Raw genomic sequence first — 14653 nt, 5'->3', positions numbered from 1 at the left:
TGTGCTGGGGCACTAGGGAGTGGGGGTTCTGTGGGTGGTGCTGGGCAGTTGTGGTGAGGCTGTGGGCAGGGAGGCGCTGGGCAGGGATGGTGTGCAGGGCGCTGTGCATTTGTGTGGAGGGGTCTGGGGGAGCACCAGGCATAGTGGGTCTGGGGGGGCTTTGGCCATAGGGAGTCAGAAGGATATTGGGTGGGGAGGCTGTGCGCCCCCACCTCAGGAGAAGGGGCATGCTGGCAGCACAGGGCTGGGTGGGCCACTCTTGTGTCTGGCAACTGCCGGTTTGTAAATAGTGCCATCGCACTGGGCTGGGCGGAGCTAGGCCGCCCCTGCCATGCCATGTCCCATTGCCCCTGGCTGGCCCCTCGATCTGGGGACTGACCTCTCCACACCATGTTCCATTGCCTCCATGGGGGACCACAAATAAGTTTGGCACCGGGCCAACAAAAGGTTAATCCAGCCCTGGTTCCACAGGTGAAACCTGCTGAGAAGCTCTGAAGAATCAGGGATGCTCAGCCCCTTAGTGGAAGAGACTCCCCTCGCCTGCGCCCTCCTTCGCTGGGGTTCAGGGAGCGGCGCCTCCCCGCTCAGTAGCTCCTTTCACCCCACCGGACGCCCCTCCCTTGGCACCTTGTCCTGCCGCCCCGCCCAGCAGGGCCGGCTCTAGGATTTTTGCCGCCCCAAGCGAAAACAATTTTGCCCCCCCCCCCCGTTTTTTCCTTACCCCACCCCCGGCCCCACCTCAACTCTGCCCCTTCCCCAAATCCCCAGCCTGCCTCCTCCCCTCAGGCTCTCAAGCCTAGGAGGGAGGGAGGGAGGGAGGGGGAGAAGCCGCGCGCTGCGGCCCTCAGAGTCTCCCCCTCCCTCCCAGGCTCTCAAACCTGGGAGGGAGACCTAGCAGCAGCGAGCGAATCAGCTGTTTCGCGCACCATGGCAGGCGAGCGGCAGCAGCGGAGGTGAGCTAGGGCGGCCGGGGCACATTTTTAGGGGCGGCATTCTCGCGCCGGCCATGCTGCCCCTAAAAATGTGCTGCCCCAAGCACCAGCTTGTTTTGCTGGTGCCTAGAGCCGGCCCTGCCGCCCGGGCCCCCACTCAGCTGCAGCCCCATAAGCCCAGCGATCGTACCCGGCCCACAGCTTCTCTGCCCTTGCAGGCTGCACACACGTGGCACAGAAAGCGTCCCCAGCTAGCAACAGTTGTTATGCAGGAGGCGGGGTGTCAACAGCTCTCGGCAGCTGATTGGATGGCTCTTGGGCCTTTCCCTAGAGGCGGAGCGGCGAGGGCCTGAATCCCGCGTCCGGAGTCCAAGTGCGCAGGCGTATTAGGCTGCCCTGCTGCTGCCTGATTGGAAACTGTCGCCTACTTAGTGCTCGCTACAGAACCCGGGGGCAGTTCACGCTCCCGCAGTCCACGAAGGACCCGCCGTTATCACTCAAGTTTCGTAGGCAGCGCTTTTGGCTGGTTTCCGAGTTTGTTCTACCGGCACTCGGCGAAGCCCTCTATAAAACTGCCTTCCTGCGCTGGGGCCCCACAGGCTGAGGAAGTACCGGGGAGGGGAGGGTCCTTTCTTGGCGCGTGTCGCGGCCGGCCGGGTGACGCTTTCTGCGGGGAAGCAGCGCGGTGTGTGCGGAGAGCCCGGCGCCATGTATTATAAATTCAGCGGCTTCAGCCAGAAGCTGGTCGGGGCTGTGGCGTCCGCCGCCTACGCTCCCCAGGTGAGCGCGTGGCCGGCGCCACAGAGTCGTTGACCTTCTCTGTCCTCCCTATGCCGCCCCCTGCGGGGCTTGGGGCGGGGGAATCCGCTCGGCACGGCAGACGGGCTGCGGGCCGGGCGGGCTGTCACGTGGGGCGCGGTGACCTTCAGGCGACGGGCGGGGAGGCCTCTGTGTGGCTGTGGGTCCGTTGACTCGCGCCCGCGGGCGGCCGGGGCGTGACCTTCCTGCGCGGCCGGAGTTCCTGCCGCGGCCCCCTTCACGCCTGTCGGGTCAGGCCCCGGAGCCGTTTTGCTGCATGCAGATCTTAACGTGGCGTCCGAGCCCATGTCTACGGGGACAGGGTGCGAGTCCTTCCTTCGGGGCCTGGCCTGACGGGGCTTGTGCCGCCGTGCGTGGCGGGAAGTGATGCCCTCAGGGTGCTCTCTACTGGTCCGGTTCCTGGCGCTGCCACTGACCTGCTGTGTGACCTTGGCCAAGTCACCTCATCCCTCCTGCTGCTCCGTTTATTATTCTCCTGCAAAATGGGGCTGGTTTGTCCCTCAAGCGAGGGAGAGTTTTAGACCTTGTTTGTATTGGACATCACTGCTTCAGCATCTAACTCGCAACCGTCTGTTAGCCAAACTGGTGCTTACCACGGTTTGGCCATAAATGTAGACCTAAAAAACCTGTGGCTAATACCAGTTCAGTGGGAGCCCTGGACCTTCCTTGTCTGTACAATCAGATAAGGAGTGTTGAAAGCCCTGGCTGGGATGATTTCCTTGGGATTGGTCCTGCTTTGAGCCGGGGGTTGGATTAGATGACCTCCTGAGGTCCCTTCCAACCCTGATATTCTATGACAACTGAATACTGAAATAATGACAGGAGTGCCACGGGTACTCCTGTTCTTTTTACTGAAATAATGCTACTTCCAAGTGCAGACAAAGCCTTAGTTAAACGAAGTATGCATATTCACTAGCCTCTCTTCTTCAAACCCAATACCATAATTTGTCAGCTTCAAGCTTCCAAAGCTTTTTATTAACAGTGAAGAGCTCTGATATGTTTTCAGATAAAAGCAAAGGTTGAATTGGTATCCATGAATGCTTACCATTCCCTTGGTTGGGATCCAGTAAGATCAAAGGTCTAGGTTGAAAACCTGGTACATTAATCCATCTCTTCCTTGTTCCCTCAATTTTGGAAGACTAATCCATATGCTAATGTCACATGAAGTGTCATTTTTGTTGTTAAATGTTACCCTTTCCCTTAATTTACACTGTATTGGTGGATACTGTATTCAAATTTGCATATACAGTCAAACATATCACAAATAAACAGGGCTTGAAAAACTCACTCATCCTGGGCAAGCATGAATATTTCCTGTGAACGTTCTCAACTTCTGCAAAACTATGTGTGTGGGTTTTTTTTTTTAAGAATATGTTTTGTGCTTATAGTTATAAAGAGAAAATTTTCAATTATGAGCTGAGCATAAATTGATGCATGGTGGATTGATTTAAATCAAAGCTATTTAAATCACTGATTTTAATCATCTAACTCAGCAGGCAGGAAGCACTGATTTTAAATAATCAATTTTAATTGTTTTGCACTTGTACTTTCTTTATATTCCTAAAGAGAGAGAGAGAGTGTCTCACTGGTTGGTAACAATTAAAATGTTTGATTTCCTGCTATATGTAGTCTTTACGCTAAACTTGGTGCTTCTTGCTAACAAGGAGGATGCACTGTATCTGTATGCATTTAAGTAATTATATAGTTTACCTGTTTACTGGATGATTTATATATATATATATTTTTTTTTACTTGCAATTTGTGTCCAGCTGTATTTGGATGGAAATTCAAATTCAATGCCCAAAACAGAATTTTAAACAATTAAATAAAACTACCTTAAATATTCTGGATATATAAGAGAGAGAGAAATTTTTTTTGCTTTTAAAACTGATTTTTCAAACAAAGGAGGTATCTCTAGTTAGTGAATTGAACTGATGCTATTTAATCATGTGTGCTTCAAGATTTTAGAACTAGTAGATATCATCCCCCTCACACCTAACTTTTATTCATAGAATGGAAGAAGAAAAACTTTCATGCTTAAACACACTTTCATGCTTTTTTCAATTCCCAATTGCTTTCTTAACTCTGAATGAACTAGTCATTGAACTGAACTAGTTGAATAAGCTGAAGTGAAGAAAATATTCTTTACTACTATCAAAAATTGGTTTAGCATTTCAACAAACCCTGGTTCCAGGTTATTAGCCAGTGACTTCCACCAGTCCAGTAGTTTGACTCTATTTAGACCTTGGGAGCAAATGTACTGCTTAATATTTTTTGCATTTAATTTGAATCGTTAGTAGATTATAATAGCTTTAGGCCGTAACGTAGGCTGTTTAAAATTTAATTTTAAATAAATTTAATTTAAATAAAAATGGATTTAAAAAAAAATCTTTTATCCACTCTGCAGTGATCAATCTTCCACCAGAAGAGATTTTCTACACTAGAAAGCCAATTCTACACTAAGAAGAGCTTGCCAGTATAACTATATCAGCAAACAAGTTCTTTTGCTGATGTAGTTTATACTAGTTTCCTGTACGAAACAAACTACACTAGCAAAAGAACTCTTAAAGTCTACACTAGGGCTTTTGCCAGCATAGCTCTGTTGGTTAGGGGTGTGATTCTGGTATAGACCAGACCTTATTCTGCAGACATCCACCCCACACCTCCCGTGTTGCTTCCACTGTTGCAGGCATAGTGTGTTTGTCCCCATGCTCATCCCCTATTGAGAGAGCAAGAGAGGACCCACACAGGGCCATGTAAGTGTGCCGCCTTCCATGCAAGAACATTAACTGATTTGATGTGTGTTGTGAGTGGCAGCACTAATTCATTTATTTGTATGTGGTGGAAGGGAGGAGAGGTTGGTGTGGCATTAATTGGGGTCTCTAAGTTCAACCAAGTTAGTACGCTCTTCAGGCCCAAGCCATGAGTGGTACTTGACTACTAAGAAACCATTCACAACAGATGTTGCTTGGGAGAGGGTGTGGTGTGGAGCATTGTGTATTTAGTCCTGGGGAAGTGGTTGTTGGGTTAATTTTTAAAGCCCTGCAAATAAGATCTCTCTCCTGCATCCTAATAGGCAAGTCCAAAAAGTGGGAAACGTCCATCTACTTGAAAATGAAAGTAGGAAATAGGTAGATTCTGCCCTAGCAGCTCCTACTGCACCCTCAGCCCCTAGGAGTGTCTCAGGCATCTTTATGATGGATCTGGTCTCTGACAAAATTTGAGTATCTCCCAGGTCTAACAGCCTTCTAATGAGAAAATGATTTAAAGCCAAGCCTGAGCATCCTTAGTTGAATACATTTTTCCTTGTAGAATTGACTTCCTACTCCAAACTATAGTCTGAGCACCCCTCCTTCTGAATTATTTCTGGTGCAACTGGTTGGGCTGGTAAATACTCCCATTCTACATTTTTAATTTTTTACTTAAATATTTATTACTTCATACAAAGGCAGAGGCAAAAAACACACACGTGAGTTAAAGATAGAATTTCCTCTGTTACCCGACATTTAGGTGTGTATTGAGGGTGGTCGTATATTCTGCAGATATCACTATACAAGACTAATGTCCTGCTGTAATCTTATTTTTAGAACAGAATTATTAAAATTGAACCCTTTTATAATTTACTGTATACCTAGACAAATTCCTGTGTATTTCAATCAATAGAAGGTCTGCAAACCTGTACAATTTCACAGATACTATTGCATGGAAAGAATCTAGATTTGGGGTTTAACATCTCTTTGGGGGGGGGGGGAATAAATACCCAGTTGAGGGGGAAACTTTTCTCCTGAATATGCTGGGTTTTCTCTGGGGTGTTAAAAATCCCATAAAAATCATATGAAGCCCTTTGATGTGTAAAATCAACTCAGATCATCAAGAGCTGTTTTTTTCAGAGGATAGTTGAAAAATGGGATTTTATATGCTCAATGCTCCCATGTTTTTTATGTAGAACACTTGGATAAAAAGATGTCTTATGAATGTTGTCTCCCTTCAATAATATGTTTGTTGCAAATATAGCATTGTATTGGTGAAGAAATACAGGCTTCTGTATTTGGCTTGGATTATAAAGGACCCAATCCTCAGGTATGGCGTAAGTGTGTAGAACTATGGAAGATTGGGAGCAAAGGTGCCATTAAGACAACGTTGGCACTTCCCTGATTCTGGGCTGGTTGTGTGCTGGAGCCTCCCTTCATTTGTTAGAGCATCCTGCTCTAGATAGTCAACTCATGGAGTTATCACAGTAGGTAGGGATCATCAAGGTGCAGGGAACCTTGTATGGGGGAGAGTGGAGGGTACTAGTATTATGGTAACTTGGTTGTACAAGTTATAAGGGTGTCTCAAGGATGGTAGCCTTAAAATTAGATTGTGGTGCATATTGGACTGAGCCTCAGTTCTGCCTGCTCCATTGTAAAACATCACAATGTCCTCAGTCAGTACTTTTGAGGCAGTGGGATTCCACTTAGAATGTACTGAAAAATACCTACACTAATAGTACTGTAATGTTTGATCACAATTCACTTAATCTTTAGCATTTGAAAATTGTTTGGTCTTTGTCAGGTTATGTTGGGACTTTAATGTTACTGAAGCATAGTCATGTATGCCAGCGGTTCTCAAGCCATTTAAGGGGGCCTGCAGCTGGAGCCCTGAGTCCCGGCACCCTCAGTGGGGCTAAAGCCTGAAGCTGCAGGGCTGAAACCCAGAGCCCCGGTGTCCCTGCATTGGAGGGCCTGGGGAGCGGGGAGGAGTGGCAGCTGCTGCTCTGGCTAATGCCAGCTGGTGTCTGTGATTGCAGCTGCTCCTCAGCTCCCAGCCCTCTTTGACTGCTCGCGCAGCCTGTAAGAGCTGCCTGGGTGGGAGGATCCTGCTCTGGGGCTGGCAGAGCCCTCAGGGAGCAGCAGCCGCAGGTGGGGGCCCTTCTGGCACACTGCTTCTAGCTCTTCCTGTTCCTGCACCCTATTCTCATGCTTGCAAACCGCTCTTAACTACCTCCTGCCTGCACCCTGAGTGGTTTTCAAACTTTGAACTGAGCCTGCCCCTACCCCATTTGAGCTATAATTTTTGGTTGCACCCTTCCTCCCCCACAATTCAGACTGGCTGGGTGGTCGGCAGGGTGGTCTGCTGAGGTGAGTCAGGGGGGTGGAGGTGGCGCTCCCTCCCCGGGCCCTGATATGTGGAGTTGGCCTGAGCCCCTCCGGGCCCTGCCCACCAAAATAGAAGTAAAACTATGCCTAAGCCTGAGGGCCCGGCTGGAGTCCAGAGCTCCAAGACCCCCCCACCTTCCTGCTATGTCCTGGAGTTTTTATAGCTTGTTGGGGGGGGGAGGGGGCTCAGAAAGAAAAAGGCTGAGAACCCCTGATATATGCAACATGAACAGTGCTTTAACACAATACACTTAGGGCTAGTCTACACTGGCAACGCTAAAGCACTACTGCTGCAGCGCTTTAACGTGGCTTGTGTAGTCACGGCAGAGGGCTGGGAGAGAGCTCTCCCAGCGCTCTTACATTAAAAAAAAAAAAAAAACCATCTCCACGAGAGACATAAGCGCTGGTGCGCTGTTTACACTGGCGCTTTACAGCGCTGAAACTTGCTGCGCTCAGGGGTGTATTTTTTCACACTCCTGAGCGAGAAAGTTTCAGCGCTGTAAAGTGCCAGTGTAGACAAGCCCTTAATGTCGTACGTACAATGAAATCTGCCTTAAGGAATGGTTGGGCAAAAATAATTTCCTTTTCTCAGCTCATCGTGCCAGTAGCACAAAGATCATCATAGCAAAGATGTTGCTTTTGGTTCTCAGTCAGTTGTAGACACTTCTGACTTTCTGCCACTCATGTACCTTCAGTTACAATGGACATGTGGGCTGTGTGGCCACTTTCCATTGAGATTGTTAATGGAGGGAAATGGAGTGACCTTTGAGATCAATAGTGGGACTACTTTCAAATAGTTTTAGGCCAGGTCTACACTAGAAACTTTTTTCAGTATAACAATGTCAAGGTTGGGGGTGGAATAGGTTCATTTTTTGAGACCTTTCTATACCAGCAAACATTTCCTAGTATAGACTAATTTTGATATTCCTGTATTTGTGACAAATGTATTCAGAAATTTTGCTGTTGATTGACATTGGCTTGATAAATGAACAAACAGCAATTAGGAATGATCCTGTCTAAAAATGCACATGCATTAATTAGCCTTGTCAGAATGTAAATGTAATCTCAGTTAATAGTTTATGCTCAGCCTCTGGAACAAAGCTCTCTTTCTACAGCGTAAGCAATTGTTTATATGATAGGTGTTAAGGGTTAGTGAATTCATAAATGCCTCTTTTTAAAAACACATTCTGTAACACTTTAACTTAATTTGTTTTTCAAGCATAAACTGAGTGATGTATCTTCTTCCCTTCCCCCTCAATCTAAGTCACTTTGAGCGAGTTTCGCTCTCTCTCTCTCTCTCTCTCTCTCTCTCTGTGTTGTGGTGTATTAAAGAAATATTCTAAACCCTTATCTGCATTGTGTTAACAAAATGCAAACAGCATGAGGCTGTGGGCAAGTGAGACAAAAGTTCATCCTAAAGCTCCACGTACTGACCATCTCCAACACCTTGACTAAGTTCTAGAGTGGAAGCTTCAGCAGCTCTGCTGTAAAGACTTTCTTTGACTATATAGCAAAATGTTGAAAATGGAGAGTAACACTGAAAAGTGGACATAATTCAATGGCTTTTGTTTTAAGTACATTATGGTTTTTATTGCTTTTTAATTATGGGTATTGGAGGGTGTTTTGGATATTGCTGCAGTATGAAAGATCTAATCAGCCCACATCTGACTATATTCAGTTTGGATGTTGAGAACCCTTAATTCACTCCCCTTGTACATATTCATGTTAGTATGTGAATATGTAATTAAATATATATATTTTTGCACAGCACTGTTTCCGCCCGTCAACATTCTCACTGGTTCACAGTTCCAATCTCCCTCTATCAGCTCCTTGATCCAGTCTTTGCCCAGCTATTCCATTTCACACTGTGCACCTGATTAGATCAGTCTCCCCTCCTTCCCTCATCCTGTCCCAGTTTCACCCCCTGCCTCACTTAAATTCCCAGTCCTAGTTTTTCTTTCCTCTGTAAAACTGTGAAAATACCACTGACCTTGCTGTTTGATACATTCTTGACTAACTCCAATAACAGAAAACAAAAAAAATAGTGTGAAGAGAGGCTAAGGCAAATTAAGCTTGCTTGTCAGTATTGAGTAACTTTGTCACCATTTTTCTGATCCATGACCTTGGATTAAGTGTCATTCTAGGGGAAAGTCAGGTTTGAATTTCCTTTATTACTTGAAAATATTTTGATGTATGTCCCTATTGGTGCAATAAAAAAGAAAACCTGAGTGCATGATGTGTCTTTAAAACTTTAAAACAGCTACACAGTAACTCATATTAAGCATGGATGTCTTACTAGCCTAATCAAAACCCTGTACAGTGCACAATGGGTGGCAGTGGTTTAAAATGCAAGTGATTTTTTTTTTTAAGTGATCTACTGTGAAAGCTTTATTTTTTTTATTAACCAATAAAGATACATATTGGTAGATAGGCATGGGATGAAGAATTCAGGATGGATGATGAAGGATCACTGTAGCACAGAACTTATTGAAATGGCTTGCAACTTACTATGACCTCAGTGCATACAACACAATTCTGTTTTTATATAGTAGATAATACTAGTGACAGTGTAAAATCTAAGTAGGAAAGAAGCAGATTACTTGCAATGAGGAGGAACTGGAGGGGGTCTAGTAAGTATAGGGAGGTGGCTTGGGGATGGTTCATTCCTGATAAAGGATAACCATCTGAATTTTAAGGTACATTTTTAAAAAGGAAGTGCTGGAGGGAGAGAGATGTGAAAGTTCCAGATTGTTAGAGCAAAGGGTGGGGAGGACTGTTATAGCTGGGGAAGTCACCAGCTGGCTAAGTATGGTGTAACATCACCTATGTGGGAAGTCCATGGGAGTTCAGTTTGTTAGACTGCATCACTTGTAGTAGATTTTAATTTGTGTAATACAACATTTCTTTTGTGATTGGGAAGGCTCCAGAATATAAGATCGACTCAAATAGACAACTGAAAAGTAATTTGTTAATACAAGGGAGAAGGATCACAAGAGATTTTGATGTAATAACCTATTCATTATGCAAATCTAAATGCTTTTATTACACCAAATGCTTCGCATCATAGTAGAAAAAACTCCTAAAGGTAATGGATGATTGTGAAATGGTCTTCTCAGTCATGATTAAGACCATTTCATTATCTTTAGGAGTTTTTAACCTCTGAGAATTACTTTGACATGTCTCATGGTTGCTCTCAGGCTAAAAGTGTGTGGGTTTTTTTTTTTTTTTTTTTTAAGCCAGTTTTCAAACTGTTTACTCAGTTACTTCTAAAACTTTAGATTTGCAGTTGATTTATTCTTGAATGAAGACTAATGCCTTTCATATAACAAAATTTGGTTTATAAATAGAGAAAATAATGAAGTCCTCCACTACATATTGTAATCTAGCATTTTACTAAATGCACTGCAAAAATCTCAAGCATCTTTTAGAACTAAACCCTACGGTGAAATTCTGAGCGCTGTGAAGTCAGTCGTAAAATTCCTATTGATTTCAATGGGGCCAGGATTTTGCCCACTGCATTGGATCACTGTTTGCATTACTCCAAATTTAAAAACTATCAAACTAAAATCTCAGCATCGTGGTGCATTAATGCATATTTCTCCATTTATGTGGACAAATCAGAAAACTTAAGTTATGGCTTTCGCAGTAACCCTATCTTATCACACTGCACATATATGAAGGCATAACTTAACTCCATGTATAGTAATAAATAGAGAGAGAGAGAGAGATGCAAGCAGGCCACCTTACAGTTGCTGGGGGAACCATAACTTTGAGTAGTGTACATGAAAACCTCTCCAATAAATAAGATTTATGGTATCAAATCAGAGTACACGATCTGAAATAAAGGTTTAAATTATGGCTCAGTCAGTAGAGACTCGAGGGATGGGGAATAGCAGCAGAAGCAGTACCAGCTGAGTGCTGGGGTAGGTGATTATTCCTGCTTAACAGTGTCCTCTCATCCAGCAGCAACTGCTGTACCTGTACAAAGTGGAGATAGTTCTAGTCATTTCCCCCAGCCCATTGCCACACCTTCATTTAAGGTGTGTGCCACTGCCTGCAGCAATCATTAGGTCTTTCTTTGTTTGTCAGTCATTCCCCCCAGGTGTCTGAGGAATTCCCCTGCTGTTCAGGCAGTGCAGTGCATCAGAGTAGGATTTGGGCCTTGAGGCACTCTTCACTTTTATTTCAGGCTGACTACCATTTCAGGAAAAAAAGCAACAGAGGGTCCTGTGGCACCTTTAAGACTAACAGAAGTATTGGGAGCATAAGCTTTCGTGGGTAAGAACCTCACTTCTTCAGATGCAAGGTTCTTACCCACGAAAGCTTATGCTCCCAATACTTCTGTTAGTCTTAAAGGTGCCACAGGACCCTCTGTTGCTTTTTACAGATTCAGACTAACACGGCTACCCCTCTGATACTTGATACCATTTCAGGGAAACACTACTTTAGTTGACTTTAACTTCACATTTGGAAGGCCCTCTCTGCAATGATAAGGGCTAGAAACTTTTGAAAAAAATGTGGAGAATCTGATAGGTAAATCCTCATTCACCATGGAAAGTTGCTTACTTGCAAATGGCAAGTGAATTTGTCAAGTCCTGAGCCAAAGCTAGCTGAGAAATTTGACAGTCACTTCCAATATATTTGTAATTGGATGTCATTTTAGTGGTTGTTTTTCTTTTTTTTTTTTTTGGAGGCGGGGGGATGTAGTCAGGTTAGCTTTCTCTCTATAATGCCTTTTCATCTTAGCTGTAGTAATTTGTTTGCTTGGAACATGATTAGCAGTACATTCTTTTCAACTGTTAAATATCCAGGTACTCAACACTTAAATCTCTATTTTCAGGGACTCAAGCCACTGGCATCCACAGAATCGCCAGCTCTGATTTTTGGAACGCCAACTAAACTTGCCTCAGATTCGCCAGCAGCTGTTTCTTATTCAGGTAAAAACAAGGTGCCGGACCTCCAGAAGCTATTTCAGGTAAGAAGAAAAGCTTTATTAAGAGCAAATTTAAATAAAAAGGGCTGAAGATAGTGGGCCATATTCTGCCCTTCATTGCACCTGTGCAATGCCATCAGTGGGTCCGCACCAGAGGGCATGCACTGGTGTAACTCAAATTCTGCAACATTTGGTCCAAAATACATTAATATGTGAAACTTTCAGAAAGGGTTTGTAGTAATTTTCATAACCTCCTATAGTTTAATGTTTGTAGCTTGATAATTCATGGTCTCAGTACCTTGAGACTCTGCACAGGAATCCTTGTATTGGCGGGACATCTGCTAGAAAGGAGAAAAACCTCAGATCTCCTTTCTTCGCACTGCTACATGTGCTTATCACATTCAGGTCAGTTGTGAACATGTTTTCTTTCTGGGAACATATGACAAGCTTATGATCCAACAAAGCTTCTGAATGCAAGTAACAAACTGGATGATCCCTGGTTTGTTTGGTGGTGTTGAGTAATTTTAAATTGTTTATAAACTGCTATGTAAATGTTTACTGGTGCTCAAAACCTATGGAATAAGGGTATATGTAGTGTCCTCCAGAGCCTTTGTGTTATCTCTGTGGATTAACAACTTGTTTGGGAGGGACTGATGGGTGGAGTTCACATTTTTATAGGAGTTCTCTAATTTAAAATTAAGAATAAACTTTCTGTTTTTTATGAGAATGACAAGGGGTTGTGCTTTTTAAAATGTACACAGCTCTCTCTTGCATGCCATTTTCACTTGGCATGTGTAATGCTGAATTGGTGAACAACATTTGATTTATACAAATCCTCTCCCATTCTCTAGTTAGTGACACTTTTCAGTCAAGTGCCTTTTATGATAAAGGATTTTGAGAAAATATTCCAAGGCATGTTTGTGCCTACAATTTGCAAGGTGCATATAATAAAACACATAGCTGCACTTAAAATAAAAATAGCTTGCTCTTCCCTTTGTGCAGTTACAGGAAGAAACCCTAAGTTCTGTTGGAGGATTAATTGCATAGAGGTTCGTGGAGGTTTTTCTTTACCCTCTCCAACTCTCTCATAATTCTCCTTATTTTAGCTGCAGTAGCTTGTTTGTGGTGATCAGCATACACTCCACCTTTTTTCATTTGCTGTGTTTTTCTTCTCCCAAAGAAGGCTGATGGATTGCCAGTACATTTGAAACGAGGAGTTCCTGATCAGCTGCTGTATCGGATGACTATGGCTCTAACAATAGGAGGGACCATCTACTGTCTGGTAGCTCTCTACATGGCCTCACAACCAAAATCCAAGAAGTGAATGAACCATAACTAATGGGACTGATTCAGCATTTCTCTGAAGGAACAGTTGTGTACTACCCCTTTGTATTTACTACTTAATCCTGTGATTGTATGTTGTGAATTCTTCAAATAAAGACATTAAGAAAATGTTTGAAGATGGTTACCTTCTAATGCATTGGAAAGCAAGATCAATATCAAAGTTAATATTTAAGAGTGAAAGTCAATGTGTTTTGCTTGTGTCAGGTCTCCAGTCTTCTCTTTCCCATCCCAAATGTAAACCAGACAAACAATTCTTACAACAGCCTCTGAGCACTTGGGGGTGGTAAAACTTGCCACCTGCCTTTCAACAACGTTAAATTGGAAATGAAAACTTAATTGTGTCAAGCTATGTCTTAACACCCACATTCTCTCAAGGGTAAGGAAAGAGGGGAAGGGGAGGATTGTAGGGTACTAAGGGTTTACAGAAGCAATAAGTGATTTGTGTAATTTACTATTTGATGACAAGTCTATTTTTCTCGTCATACATGTTCGCTAAGAATTCACATTAGCAGGTGCAGCACAGAGATTCTTCCAAATGCTGATATAGCATTAATGGTTACTTAAATTTGTACTTTCAGTGAGTAATATGACAGGGTTATGGTGTCCAAATCTAATACCATCTAAGAATGCAGCTGCTGGTAGCAGTGTTGAACTTAGGCAGACTTCTGTATTGTAACACCAACTATACTAGTTTTTGTCCTTTTCTTTTTGTCAAATTATATTTTTAAATTAAAGTACTGTTTATTTTTACTGTGGAATAAATACACCAATACAAACATTGAAACATTTCAGATTTGAAAGTTTTATTGTTTCATCTTTTCACCAGGCCTTATAACAAATGTTTCAAAGCATTCAGTTTCCAACCTCAACTTGTACCTTTTGAAGCAGACAGCTGGTTGAACAGTCTCTAAACCTCAGAACTATGCTAATGGCCAGGTAGTAGCCTTTTACAAGGAATAATTACCAATATCTGCTTTAGTGAAAGGTTGCCATATTTCATAACTTAGTTGTGTATTAACTGCTATAATGTCTTATTTCTAATTTGTAAAAAGAGAAATTAAGTTAACCCTTCCTCCCCTCCAGTAAAACCATATTGCATGAAATGCTGGAAGCTGACAAAAAATAAAGAAATAAGTATTCAATGGTGATGAAATGCACCCTTTATCCTGGACTGAAATAACCATTAGAACTGCATACCTGTGGATTCCCCTGTTTTTTTCCAATCACACAAAGCCCACTTTCCTTGTGCAGAAGAAAGATAAAGGCCCCCTTTCTTCCTCCATCCCCTCTTCCCACCATAGGATATGTCAAATTTCCTTTTCTTTCCATTTCCCCCAAATTTGTTTTTCATGTACTGGTCTTAAAAGAAAGTTAACTTGTTTTCTACTTAAATATTTCACAGGCTCTGATGTTCCAAGAAAATCTGCCTTAAGAGTCATGACTGAAGAAGTGTAACCGTGTATAGTTTTTTGTATGAGAAAATGAAG

The 14653-nt window shown here is 43.4% G+C and overlaps 1 protein-coding gene across 2 annotated transcripts; it reads left to right on the top strand.

Moving 5' to 3' along the window:
* The first annotated feature begins 1558 nt into the window (after positions 1-1558).
* On the top strand, positions 1559-13944 carry LOC135875738 (cytochrome c oxidase subunit 7A-related protein, mitochondrial). Of its 2 annotated transcripts, none has more exons than XM_065400721.1 (3): positions 1559-1712; positions 11730-11864; positions 13003-13944. In XM_065400721.1, exons 1-3 carry the CDS (start codon positions 1641-1643, stop codon positions 13144-13146), a joined length of 351 nt encoding a protein of 116 aa, XP_065256793.1. In that variant the 5' UTR covers positions 1559-1640; the 3' UTR covers positions 13147-13944. The 2 variants fall into 2 exon arrangements, with proteins under 2 accessions (XP_065256793.1, XP_065256794.1); XM_065400722.1 differs by lacking the exon at positions 13003-13944 and adding an exon at positions 12825-12968.
* Positions 13945-14653: the final 709 nt, after the last annotated feature.

Source organism: Emys orbicularis, chromosome 3 (assembly GCF_028017835.1).
Source record: "Emys orbicularis isolate rEmyOrb1 chromosome 3, rEmyOrb1.hap1, whole genome shotgun sequence".
NCBI lineage: Eukaryota > Metazoa > Chordata > Testudines > Emydidae > Emys > Emys orbicularis.
The sequence above is the reverse complement of the archived record's forward strand: the minus strand, read 5'-3'. Positions and strand labels throughout refer to the sequence as shown.

Bases quoted from the DNA above. Each gene is read 5' to 3' on its own strand.
- LOC135875738 (XM_065400721.1), top strand. From the start codon at position 1,641: ATGTATTATAAATTCAGCGGCTTCAGCCAGAAGCTGGTCGGGGCTGTG. The intron at 1,713-11,729 runs GTGAGCGCGTGG...CTCTATTTTCAG, and splicing joins CCGCCGCCTACGCTCCCCAG to GGACTCAAGCCACTGGCATC. The intron at 11,865-13,002 runs GTAAGAAGAAAA...CTTCTCCCAAAG, and splicing joins ACCTCCAGAAGCTATTTCAG to AAGGCTGATGGATTGCCAGT.